The sequence below is a fragment of the Phyllostomus discolor genome, chromosome 5 (genome assembly GCF_004126475.2).
Source record: "Phyllostomus discolor isolate MPI-MPIP mPhyDis1 chromosome 5, mPhyDis1.pri.v3, whole genome shotgun sequence".
Taxonomy (NCBI): Eukaryota; Metazoa; Chordata; class Mammalia; order Chiroptera; family Phyllostomidae; genus Phyllostomus; species Phyllostomus discolor.
The window spans coordinates 70,828,854-70,840,922 of NC_040907.2; the positions used below are offsets into that span (position 1 = coordinate 70,828,854).

Below are 12,069 nucleotides of genomic sequence, written 5' to 3' on the forward strand. Positions count from 1 at the left end.
TTACACTGGGTGGTAGATTCAGGGGTTTCATTATTTTCTTTGAACTACATATTTATGTTTTATACTCTTTTCTGTATACATGTTCTGTTTTACAATTTTAAAAAATCCTAATTAGTTTTAAATTTTTTTTCAGTGTTTCTGCAGCAATTTTTGTTACAAAGCATCTAAGTTCTTTGAAGCACAAATTCCTAAATCTCCAGTGTGGGTTCGAGAAGAAGAAAGGTAATTTAAATCATTATGTATACGTTCATTCACATATTCTAAAAATTTCTTTCTGCTTTTTGAGGTATGCAGAGAATAGGTCTAGCCACTTTGGAATATTACCACTGTATACATTTTAATTGTGGGGAAATGGTTATATTTTAAGCATAGCTATTAAGGATTTTATACTTAAAGGATTTTATACTCAGGAAATTCATATAGATATTATTCGTTTTTGTTTTAGTTTTAATCACAAACCTGAGCTTTGCTTCCTGTTAGAGCAGTTACTTCTCTTTTTTTAAAGATTTAGTTGATTGTATTCAGTGATTCATGAATCAAGCATCATCACATCTAGTGAACAGAAGAGTGCTCTCAGCCAGTTATTTCTTTTAATATTTGTATTAATATAGTAGTTCTGGAGTAAGAACGTTAAATTTTTTCAGAAGATACTGGATCTTGGGATCCAACTTAACAGACTTTTTTGTTAGGAAACTGTGTACTAAGATTAAAAAGTTTAGATTACTAATTTGTTCAATCTTTATTAAAAATCAGTACAATGTTTTATAATTTCAAGAATCCCAATTGAGAGTCACTTTTAGCAAAAAAGAAAAAGTTTATGGACATTCTTGGGATTTTGCCTTGGCAAAATATTTGAACATTTACAACATTTTAGTAGTTGCCAAATTTGAGAAAAAAATTACTATTGCAGGGCAAATAAATGGCATAATCTTGTAAAAACAGTAACAAAAATCATTGTTATATAATTAAACTATATTGTCTAGAAATTCCAAACAAAGGCTTAAACTAATAAGGTAATGTGCAAATAAGTCATGTTTGGTAGAGAATATAACAACACAAGGCAATATTATTTGTAGTAAAATAGGACCTGTACTAAATAAAGTCAATGACATAAGTATACTGAGATGCAAGTTGATGAAAGGTCTTTGCCTATAAAAACAAAACAGTTCTTAGTCTTATCTGATACACAGTGTAGTATGACACTACTATATATTCACCTAACATCAGTTGTACTGATGGAAGTATCTCTGTTGGCAGACACCTTTGCCTGATGATTTATTCCTGTGTGGTTTAGAATATGTAAACTATATATGGCTTTTGTTATTTGAATTAAATATAAAAGCAACTAAATTGTTCATGTCTTCTATTTGACATTCTCATTTAGAGGATAAAAGATTGTAGCATTGTCCGACTGGACAATGAAGCACCTTTTAAACTATTATTCTATTTCTCCTTTCTTAATATTTCTTTTACCAGAGCTGCCCTTTGCCTCCTTAGCCCTGCATTAGCAACATTTCCCATTTTACACTGTTAAAGCCAGTGTCTTCTGACGTTCTCCTTAACTTTGCTTCCAAACATATCTTCTCTACTTCTTAAACCTAGCCCTTTCATTTAGCCAGTCATCATATCTGCTTTGGCCACTGCAAAACCATTTACCAAACCACCTTTCCCGTCATCTCCGTGTTCTTCAAATAGTTATTGTTACTCCTTTAGCTAATTTAAAGTCGATCGTCCCTCCGACGTTTTTCTAAATCTTACCATCTTATGTTTAGAATGACTACTTTTTCCTAAAATATGAAGCTCTGTCACTTTATATTTGTGGTTCTTATATATATATATATATATATATATATATGTATATATATGTATGCCACTCCCTATCTCACTAAAAAAGAAAGATGAAAATGCCTTGGTTTCCCTAATGTAAGCTAATCAATTGAGTTTACATTTAAAATGTGTAGTATGTGCTTAGTTCCTGCAAGGTTACACACATAAATGAAGCCCATTCTGTGAGTTTAAATTTAAATCTCATTGGGACGGCAAAAACGTGCAAGTACAACAAATTTGTACCTATTTTAATGGGGACCTGTTATGTAAGTAGTGAGAATAAAATATTTGACAATGAGAAACTGTAAGCAGATATGAGAAAATAAACTTGTAGGGGTGAGTTGGGGTGTTGGAAGTAGGTAATAAGGACATTAGCTCACTTGAAATAAAAGGTATGTTTGGGGGAAGAAATAGAAGATAATGATGTATAACAAGAGACCAACTGAGTTTGGTACATCCTCAAGCACTGAGGAGCCATCAAATGTTTTTAAACGAATTTAATCTGGCATTGGCATACATGAATTGAAGAAAGGATCATAATTAAATAGCCAAAAGGGTCCTTGGAGATAATTTAATCCAACTTCTATCAAACAAGCTCAGAAAGAGTAAGAGTATTTCTTAAGCTATTGATAGAGTCTGTAATACACAATTGTCACATTGCGCATAGTATATGAGGAGTGACCCCCCAAAAACCTGGAATTTATTTGTTAAAAATTATGTATTCTTACATGTTTAAACTTCAGTCACTTTCAAAGTACTCTCCATTTGATACAGTACACCCACTGAGATTTTTTTCTACTACTCAAAACAGTTTTTGAACTCACTGACTTTGATGCCTTTTAGAGCTCTCCAGTTTTTTATATCACCTCTTCTACATTTGCAAAACATTTCTGTGAGGATGTTTTTTATCCAGGGAAACAAAAGTCACCTGGGGAGAGATTGGATGAATAGGGAGGTTGGGTCATGGAGGTCATGCCATTTTTTGGTCAAAAACTGTTGAATGCTCAGTGCTGGTGTGTGCAGATGCACTTGTAAATCACCCATCATGATATGGCAAACCTATTGAAAGAGTCTTCAAAAAAATTCAGTGAAGCCAAATGCAGCCTGTCACCGTAATGCCAGCTGATCCACTGATACTGGTGGGTTCCTAGAACACTCACTTAGTGGGGAAGTGTGTACTACAAGGGGCCCACTCTCCAGCAGATAATTCCAGGTTTCTTTTGGGTCCCCCCTTGTAACTGCAGCTCTAATTTGTGTAATATGTATAATACTTGCCAGTATATAACCATATCAGCATCAGTGTTACCTTAATTTCTAAATTCTATGGGCAAAGATTATGTCAGTTTATTTAATGAATCCACTAGATGTCACTGTGTTTTCACAGAGAATGTTTGATAATTTTATGTTTGCTGATGATCAGAATTCTAGAATTCAGTATTTTAAAAAGTTTGTCTAGTTATTGCACATTTAACAAACTCAACAGAAATGTGATATTTTAAAGAAAGTCTGTTCAAATATGAAATGGGGTATATAACATTCAGAACCTATTTTCTTTCAAAGCGGGAAAAAAGGCTTCTTTCAAATGGTTGCATTTAGTATTTAATATGGAGGTATTTTTATTAATTTAAACTGAATCGTAATAAGTAAATCACATCATCCCAGTAATTTAATGGTAGTTATCTTATTACTAATATTTTATTAATTATTGAGTACTTATTTAATAATCATAATTTTAAAATAAGAGTACATTTTAAAATGTACTCGAATAGTTAAATTTTATTGCAGTGACTTCCAACATTTTTTACTATAATAAATACACGTTACATTATTATTCATCACATACATATAACAAAGTTTTTATGAAACAATACTTATCCTCACTATATGAAAAGCCTCTGATATTTTGTACTTTACTGTTGCTTTTTTAAAATGCTGGTAGCAACCAACTGAATTGGTTATCTTGATTAGCAGTTTTAAGAGCACTGCTTTGTTGGATCTAGATTAGGTTTTTTTGTTTCACTATGGAAAAGACTGCCACCAGCACTAAGCCTCAGTTTCCTCATTTGTAAAGTAGAAAGTTGCATTTAAGGTCTTAGTTCCCTTTAGTTTTAATGTTTTATAGTTCTTAGTCCATCTGCTGTTATAGTGAAAGTTTACTAGATCAGGGAATGTCTTATTTATAAAAATGATAAAAATTATTAGCATAAGACTAGGAAACTTATCCTACCTTGTCATTGTGAGGAAGTCTGTCACCTTTAAGAATTTAGACTAAAAGTTACTGACTTAAATAATTTTTAACTCTTCAGTCTGTAAAAATGAAGGCTCATAAAGGATTGGATCAAAGTTGTTAAATTATGAAGAAAAAGCAGGGATGCTTTATACCATGTCCAGAACAACTTTAAGTTGACTTCTGCAGAAACACATGATCTTTTTTTTTTTTTTTTTTTTTTTTTTAAATATATTTAGTCCTGGAGCCCTGGCTGGCGTAGCTCAGTGGATTGAGTGCGGGCTGGGAACCAAAGTGTCCCGGGTTCGATTTCCAGCCAGGGTACATTCCTAGGTTGTAGTCCATAACCCCCAGCAACCGCACATTGATGTTTCTCTCTCTCTTTCTCTCTCTCTCTCTCCCCCCTTCCCTCTCTAAAAATAAATAAATAAAATATTTAAAAAAATATATTTAGTCCTCTGCCTGAGGCTGGCACAGGCATTCTTTTTTTTTTTTTTTTTTTTAAGATTTTATTTATTTATTTTTAGAGAAGGAAGGGAGGGAGAGAGAGAGAGAGAGAGAGAAAGAAACATCAATGTGCGGTTGCTGGGGGTCATGGCCTGCAACCCAGGCATGTACCCTAACTGGGAATTGAACCTGCAACACTTGGTTCGCAGCCCACCCTCAATCCTCTGAGCTACGCCAGCCAGGTGAAACACATGATCTTAACACACCATTTGGAAATAGAATACTGAATTTGACACAATTCGGTTTTTCTTACATTACAGTGAAAGCAAATATATACTTTTTTACCAGGTTCTAAAATACTAAAACCTATATTTTTCTCTTCCAATGCTGAAGATTGTTTTATAACCATAATAGGCTCACTATCTCACTGATAAAAAAAATGTATAAATATATTTAAGAAACATTTAGGCAAACTTATGAATTCTAGCTCCGTATTTTTATTGAGGCTTTGGAGTCATAAGGGTCTTAGAGGCTTTCTAGACCCACATTTTTATTATGAAGGTATGAAAAAAATATCTGTGGTATATCCTTAATGTCATGGAGAGCAGTAGTGCTTCTCACAAAATGTCTCCTGATGCCCTGTGAAAGACAAAACATTGACCTAGATGGCTGGGTCATGATGCAGTATGATGCTTCTCATGTTGTGAGTTAGAAATTTTTTACCACTTGGTGGCCAGAAACAGACCACATACAGTTTTGTTCCTCTGAGACAGTGTGCTCATTTAGATAGTCTGTAGGTGCATTTATAAATTCTCTTTGGTTGACTAGTCTGACAAGTCTTTGAAGGAGGGAAGTTTCTTGAATTGTAACCTAAAATACCAGGAGTTAAATCTAAGAAGGATGAACGTTGACAATCAAATTATGATTTAAAAGATCAAATAGGAGTGAATGGTTAATGCTGACAGAGCTAAAAGCGCCATCATGTGGCTCAGAATAGGGGATTTTCACACACACTTCTTGGCAATAAACATAGTGTAATCTCAGAGGTGCGGAAGCCAAAAACCTCTGCAGAACAACTTCTATAACCTCTTCCTTAACAGCCAACTCTGTTGCTTGGTATACAGAATAAAAACTTTTATCTAAACCAGGTTTTAATATGTCTCAAGTCGCATTTGAAAAATACCCACTACAAGGGGAAACTGTAGCCTGCTGCTTCTGTTGGTTTACATTATAGTATATGTGTTCTTAGTAATTAACATACATACATACATACATACATACAAAGGGTTTTTTGGTATATTATTTCTAGTTTTAGAATTACTTTGCTGAGGTTATAATTATCTAATTTATACTTTAGTGAAAGTAACATGAAAACATTTATGAAGAACAAGCTTGAGGGTATTCTTTAACATGATTACTTATTTTGGTTTTTGATTTGAGCTTATCTCAATTAAGTAAAGAATTATTTCCAGGGCAACATAAATTTTGAAAGGAATAGATGATACTTAGAAGAGAAGTAACACTTTTGTTTCACAGGCCAGCACTCAATCCGCTGAGCCATAACAGCCAGGGCCTGAAGTGACACTTTTAATGAACAAATAGCTTTTGAATTTCATCTAAGAAATGATAGAAGAGAAGAGCAACTTAACTTGGTGCCTCATTTTTAAAACGGCTCATAGCAAAAACAACAGTTTTATACTGAACATTTATCCAAGACCTAATTAAATTTAAATTTATTTAGTGTTTGAGTGCCATTTTCATTTTATAGATTAGGAATCAGGGAGTGTATTAAGGTCACTCATAAATATCTAGAAACAATGTTAGTGTAGGTTTTTTTGTTTGTTTACCTATAGTTTACCTATAGGAAAAATGAAACAAAGGCGAAGAAAATAGCTTGTAAACTGTATTGAGTTTTTTGAGAGGGGTTCAGCAAAGGTGGTATCCTCACAATTTTCTTGGGTCTTTTCTGACTTTGGTTAGAGGTGGCATGTTGTAGAAAGAGCTTAGGACTTTGAAAACACCTCAATTCAAATCCTACATTTACCACTTGTTAGCTATATTGACCTTAGGAAGTCAGTTAATCTCCCAAAGCTTCATTTCAGTTTTTTCCCTTATAAATGTTATGTAAGTTATGTAAAGATTAAATGAAATGATATACAAAACCATCTAGCAGAAAATGTGGGAAAATAAAAAAGTTCTGGAGATGGATGCTGGGTATGGTTGCAGAACAATATGAATGTACTCAATGCCACTGAACTGTACACTTAAAATGGGTTAAAAGGACAAATTTTTTACGTGTTTTATCAAATAAAAAAAATGCACCTACTGTGTAGTGGACACTTAACTATATTCTAATTTTCTCCTTGTCTTTAGAGATTGAATTTTCTTTTAACTCAGTGTTTTTCTCAAAAAAAAACAAAACAAGTTGTATAACTGGAGATTTCTCAACCTATCTTAAATTGTATGCATGATTTAGAATAATGTCTGCATTTTGATTACCCTTTGATTCAGCCATACTTGAACCTCATTCTTATTTGGAACTATTAGCCTCCAAGATCTTGAAATGAGAGCTTTCCGTCTCTGACCACAACCTCTATCTCATCTACAGATATCACTCTTGAGTGTGCTTTGTGACCTCGTTTTGACCTCCTGTCTCTGCTCAGCTCTATTCTTCTAGGTTGGCAGACCCTCATTAAATTTGTTTCCTTGAGCTCTACTGTCATCAGTTATACAGTCTTGTTCTCTAAAATAACCCCAGATTCTTTCTCCCTTAACCTTCTACCATGTGTGCTTTCACATGTCATTCTTTTCTTCTGTGCCTAGGTTGCTGAACATTATTGGGTAAAGTTCTCAGATAAGACCTTAGCACTTTAGACAAGCCATCTCATTTAACTCAGCTCTTACAATATCTCTGGGGAAGTATTCCTATCCATTTTATTGATGCTGGAACTGAGGCTCAGAAAAATTTAGTGACTCACCCTAAAAGTGTAGTGACTCACATCTATATATCACCTCGTATCTGTCAATTTCGGATTTAAACCTAGATTTGTCTGTCCCAAAGCCTGCTCTTTTTGCATTCCTTTGACCCTGTTTCCAGTTCATCCTGTCTCCTCTCCACCTTGTGCTCATGGTTTTTTTTCCCTTTGTTTTTTATTGACTCTGATACATTCAGACCCTTTTCTTTTCCTTAAACTTTGAACCTGACCCTCAACTCTGAGTACATAATTTAACCTACCACTTAACTGAAACGATTGAAGACAGTCTCCTTCAACATTTTTTTTTATGTGGTCTCTCATTTCTCTCCCTCCTCATTGCTAATAGAGTATCCTCTATGTTACTGATTCTGTTCTCTCACCAAGGTTTGCTTTATGATTTACTCTTATTTTCTTCCTCTTTCATGCTCTTTTTATATTGATTCTTTTTCTTCTACTTTAAAAAGGAAAAAATCCTGAAAAATAACCATTAATTTAGCAGTCCTATAGTATTTGGTGATGTTATCAAGTTATTTCAGTAGAGTAATGCCTAGAGATTCCAGGAGGCAAAGTTGATGGCTGAATAGGAATTGAAAATGATGAGTGCAGACTTCTTTAAAGAAGGCTTACAGTGAAAGGCAGCTGGGCTGTATGATTGAAGGACAGAGTCTAAAGAGATAGGATACATTTACTAAAGGAAAATATACAAAAAGAAAGAAATATACAAAAAAGGGAGAGGCTTGTGGAGTAAAGCATCAAACTGAAATCATACAATTAGCCTCAAATGCCTTTATATACAAACTATATCTGTTTTTATAGATCTAGCTGAATCTGAGCTTTTCTGAATTCATTGGCTCAGCAAGAAGTGTTTCAGAATTCTCTAATTTCCTGTGACAGCTCATACATCTCTTCTGGTACTTATCAAATACTCTCTTGAATTACATAATGCAACAGTTTAGTTCTATGAGCCATGCTGCCAGGATTTGATTCTTGGCTCTACCACTTACAAGCTGTGTGACTTTCAGCAAATACTTCTTCTTTTGATACTCAGTCTTTTTATCTGTGTCGTGGGGATGATAGTAGAAGGTACATGATTCTTATAAGGATTAATATTTATAAAGCTCTTAGAACATGCATATTCCTTTTACAAAATTGTAAGGTCCTTAGGAATAGGAACCTATTCTTTGTATTACCACACCTAGCATAGTCCATGCATATAGTAGTTCATAATTTTATTAGTGAAGGAATTTGCTGAATGATAGAATATATTCTATTTGCAGGTTAGCCATTTAGTGTAAGAATCCAATTGAGAATCTCTGTGTCTACACATACTTTCTTTCCTACAGTGATACTCAAACCCTAGTTTAGGACCAAATGCCAGACAGCTGCATAATACTGAAGCTTCATAATTTTAGGCAGGAAGACTTGGGCCAGGAGATGGGATAGGAAAAGTGAGAGAACTATAAGCGAAAGTGGGAGCAAATAGTCAGTAGGTAATAAAACACTCTATTGTAAGCATTACCATATTTTTTAGGCCAAAAAACATCTTAATGGTAGTTATAAGTGTCCCTGGAGCATTCAAGGCCAATCACCACCCAAGCAGTGTCATTTGTTTTCTTTGAGCAATAGCAAACCATCGTAGCTTCTATGACTACAGTTTTAGTGAGTGGGAAGAAGTAGAGTAAACAGAACAATTTGGATGATTGGGAAATGATACACCTCAATTGGCTGAGAGACTAAGGAAGAAGAAAAAATAGATTAAATTTTTACTCTCAGGCAACTCACTGCCATTGCCTTATTTTGCCTTTTCCCTCTAAATTTTTTTTAGCGTCTATCTTGGGAAATTCCTGAACTGCAAGGGAATCTCTACAGCAAGGATGGCAATATTGGTTTCATATTGTATGCCGCCTGGTGTGTGGGACTGAAAAGGAGTGTAGTGGAAGAATGCCTTGTCAGTTAGCAGTGTCTTCAATAACTAAGAGGATCACTGAGAGAGCCTGTTCTCTGCAGGGCCTCCTGTGCTGGAGACTGAACAAAAGATGAATAGATTATCTAGGTAATAGTTATATGATTGATGCTATGATATTACTTGTATAGGGAAATATTTATAACTCTGACATTTTTCACTAGCAGTCTTTAAATATCATAACTCAAGTGACTTCTGCTTTTATCTGTCCATTTAGCTTGACTTTTTTTAATTGACGGTGTTTTGTAACATGGCCTTCGTTGCAGCCCTGTTCTGCCCTTTAAGTGGGATTTATGCTCAGTGCCTTCTCTTTGATACACACCTACTACCTTATATTTACTTTTTTCCTATTAATTCACTTTTTAGAGCAATTTTTGGTTCACAGCAAAAATGGAGAAGGTACAGAGATTTCCTATGTGCCTGCTGCCCCCACACAAATCATAGTCTCCCCTATTAGCAACATCTCTTCCAAAGTGGTACATTTATTACATTTGATGAGCCTACATCAGTATGTTATTATCACCCAAAGTCCATGGTTTACGTTAGGGTTAATTCTTGGTATTGTACATTCTGTGGGTTTGGACAAATGAGTAATGACTTGTATCTACCATTTGGAATATCATGCCCTAAGAATCCTCTGTGCTCAACCTAATCCTTTCTCTCCACCCTGCTCTCCTTCCCCCACAACTCCTGATATTTACCTTTTTCAGAATATTATATAGTTGGAATTATTAACAGTATGTAGCCTTTTAGACTAGCTTCTTCTATTTAGTAATATGCACTTAAGTTTCCTCTATGTCTTTTCATAGCTTGATGACTCATTTCTTTCAGTGCTGAATAATATTCCATTGCCTGGTTATACCACAGTTTATCTGTTCACCTACTGAAGGGTATCCCAGTTGCTTTCAAGTTTTGGCAGCTATGAATAGAGCTGCTACAAATATCCATGCGTAGGTTTTTGTGTGGACAATAGGTTTTCAACTCTTTTGGATAAATAACCAAGGTTGCATGATTTGTGGATTGTATGGTAAGAGTTGTTTAGTTTTGTAAGAAGTCACCACCATGTGAAGGTGAACTTCTGACCAAGGCGGAGGTGGAGATAGATACACGTTGCCCTCCTTACACAACCAAAAGAATGACAACAATAAATTAAAAACAGAAAACAACCAGAACTGCCAGGAAATCAAACTGTAGGAAGTCTGACTACCAAGGAGTTAAAGAAGAATCATTCATCCAGATGGGCAGCCAGGCACAGAGGACTCTTGGGCAAGGCAGCAGCTGAAGGACTATGGTGGGTAGGCAGTGGCTTGCAGACTGGGCGAGGTGGCAGCTGGTGGACCAGGTAGGCCCACATTTGGGTGCAGATAAACTGGGAGGAACAACAGGGAGCAAGGCAGACCACTTAACCCAGGGTTCCGTGCAGGGAAGTAAAGCCTCAAAATCTCTGAATGAAAAGACCTGTGGGGGTTGAGGCCGCAAAGAAACTCCCAGCCTCACAGGAGAGTTCCTTGGAGAGACACCACAGGGTCCTAGAATGTACAAAAAAAAACCACTCACCCAGGAATCAGTACCAGAAGGGCCCAATTTGCTGGTGTGTAGCAGGGAAAATGACTGAAAGTCCATTGAGAGCTGAGCAAGTGGCATTGTTCCCTCTTAGGCCCTCCCCTACATACAGCACCACAACGCAGCCAAGAGTGTGGCCCCCCGCTGACATATGCCTAAGGCTCTGCCCCTTACAACCTAACAGGTGTGCCAGTACAAAAAATACGGCCCAAGTGAAAGAACAGATCAAAACTCCAGAAAAACACAACTAAACGATGAACAAATAGCCAACCTATTAGATTCACAGTTCAAACACTGGTAATCGGGATGCTCTCAGAAATGGTTAATTATGGTTGCAAAATAGAGGAAGAAGTGAAGGCTATGAAAAGTGAAATAAAGGAAAACGTACAGAGAACCAACAGTGAAGAGAAGGAAACTGGGACTTAAACCAACGTTTGGACCAGAAGGAAGAAGTAAACATTCAACCAGAACAGAATGAAGAAACAAGAATTCAAAAAAATGAGGAGAGGCTTAGGAACCTCAGTACAACTTTAAACGTTCCAACATCCGAATCATTGGGGTGCCAGGAGGAGAAGTAGAAGAGCACGAAATTGAAAACTTAACTTGAAAAAATAATGAAGGAGAACTTCCCCAATCTGGCAAAGGAAACAGACTTCCAGCAAGAGCAGAGTCCCAAAGAAGTTGGACACAAGGAAACGTATACCAAGGCACATCATAATTCCATTACCCAAGATGAAAGTAAAGGAGGGAATCTTAAAAGCAGCAAGAGAAAAGGAGACAGTTACCTACAAAGGAGTTCCCATAAGACTGTTAGGTGATTTCTCCAAAGAAACTTTGCAGGCAAGAAGGGACTGGAAAGAGGTATTCAAAGTCATGAAAGGCAAGCCCTAAATCTAAGATTACTCTGTCCATCAAAGCTATCATTCAAAATGGAAGGGCAGATAAAGTGCTTCCCAGATAAGGTCAAGTTAAAGGAGTTCATCATCACCAAGCCCTCATTATATGAAATGTTAAAGGGACTTATCTAAGAAAAAGAAGATGATCAAAACTAAGAACAGTAAAATGAC

At 35.7% G+C, this 12,069-nt stretch overlaps 1 protein-coding gene across 1 annotated transcript in view; it reads left to right on the top strand.

The window, feature by feature from the left end:
* RPAP2 (RNA polymerase II associated protein 2) overlaps nucleotides 1-12,069 on the top strand; it is a 90,783-nt gene that overhangs the window by 8,922 nt on the left and 69,792 nt on the right. The window contains 1 exon segment of the mRNA XM_036026419.1: nucleotides 134-222. Within this exon segment, the coding sequence (XP_035882312.1) occupies nucleotides 134-222 (89 nt within the window).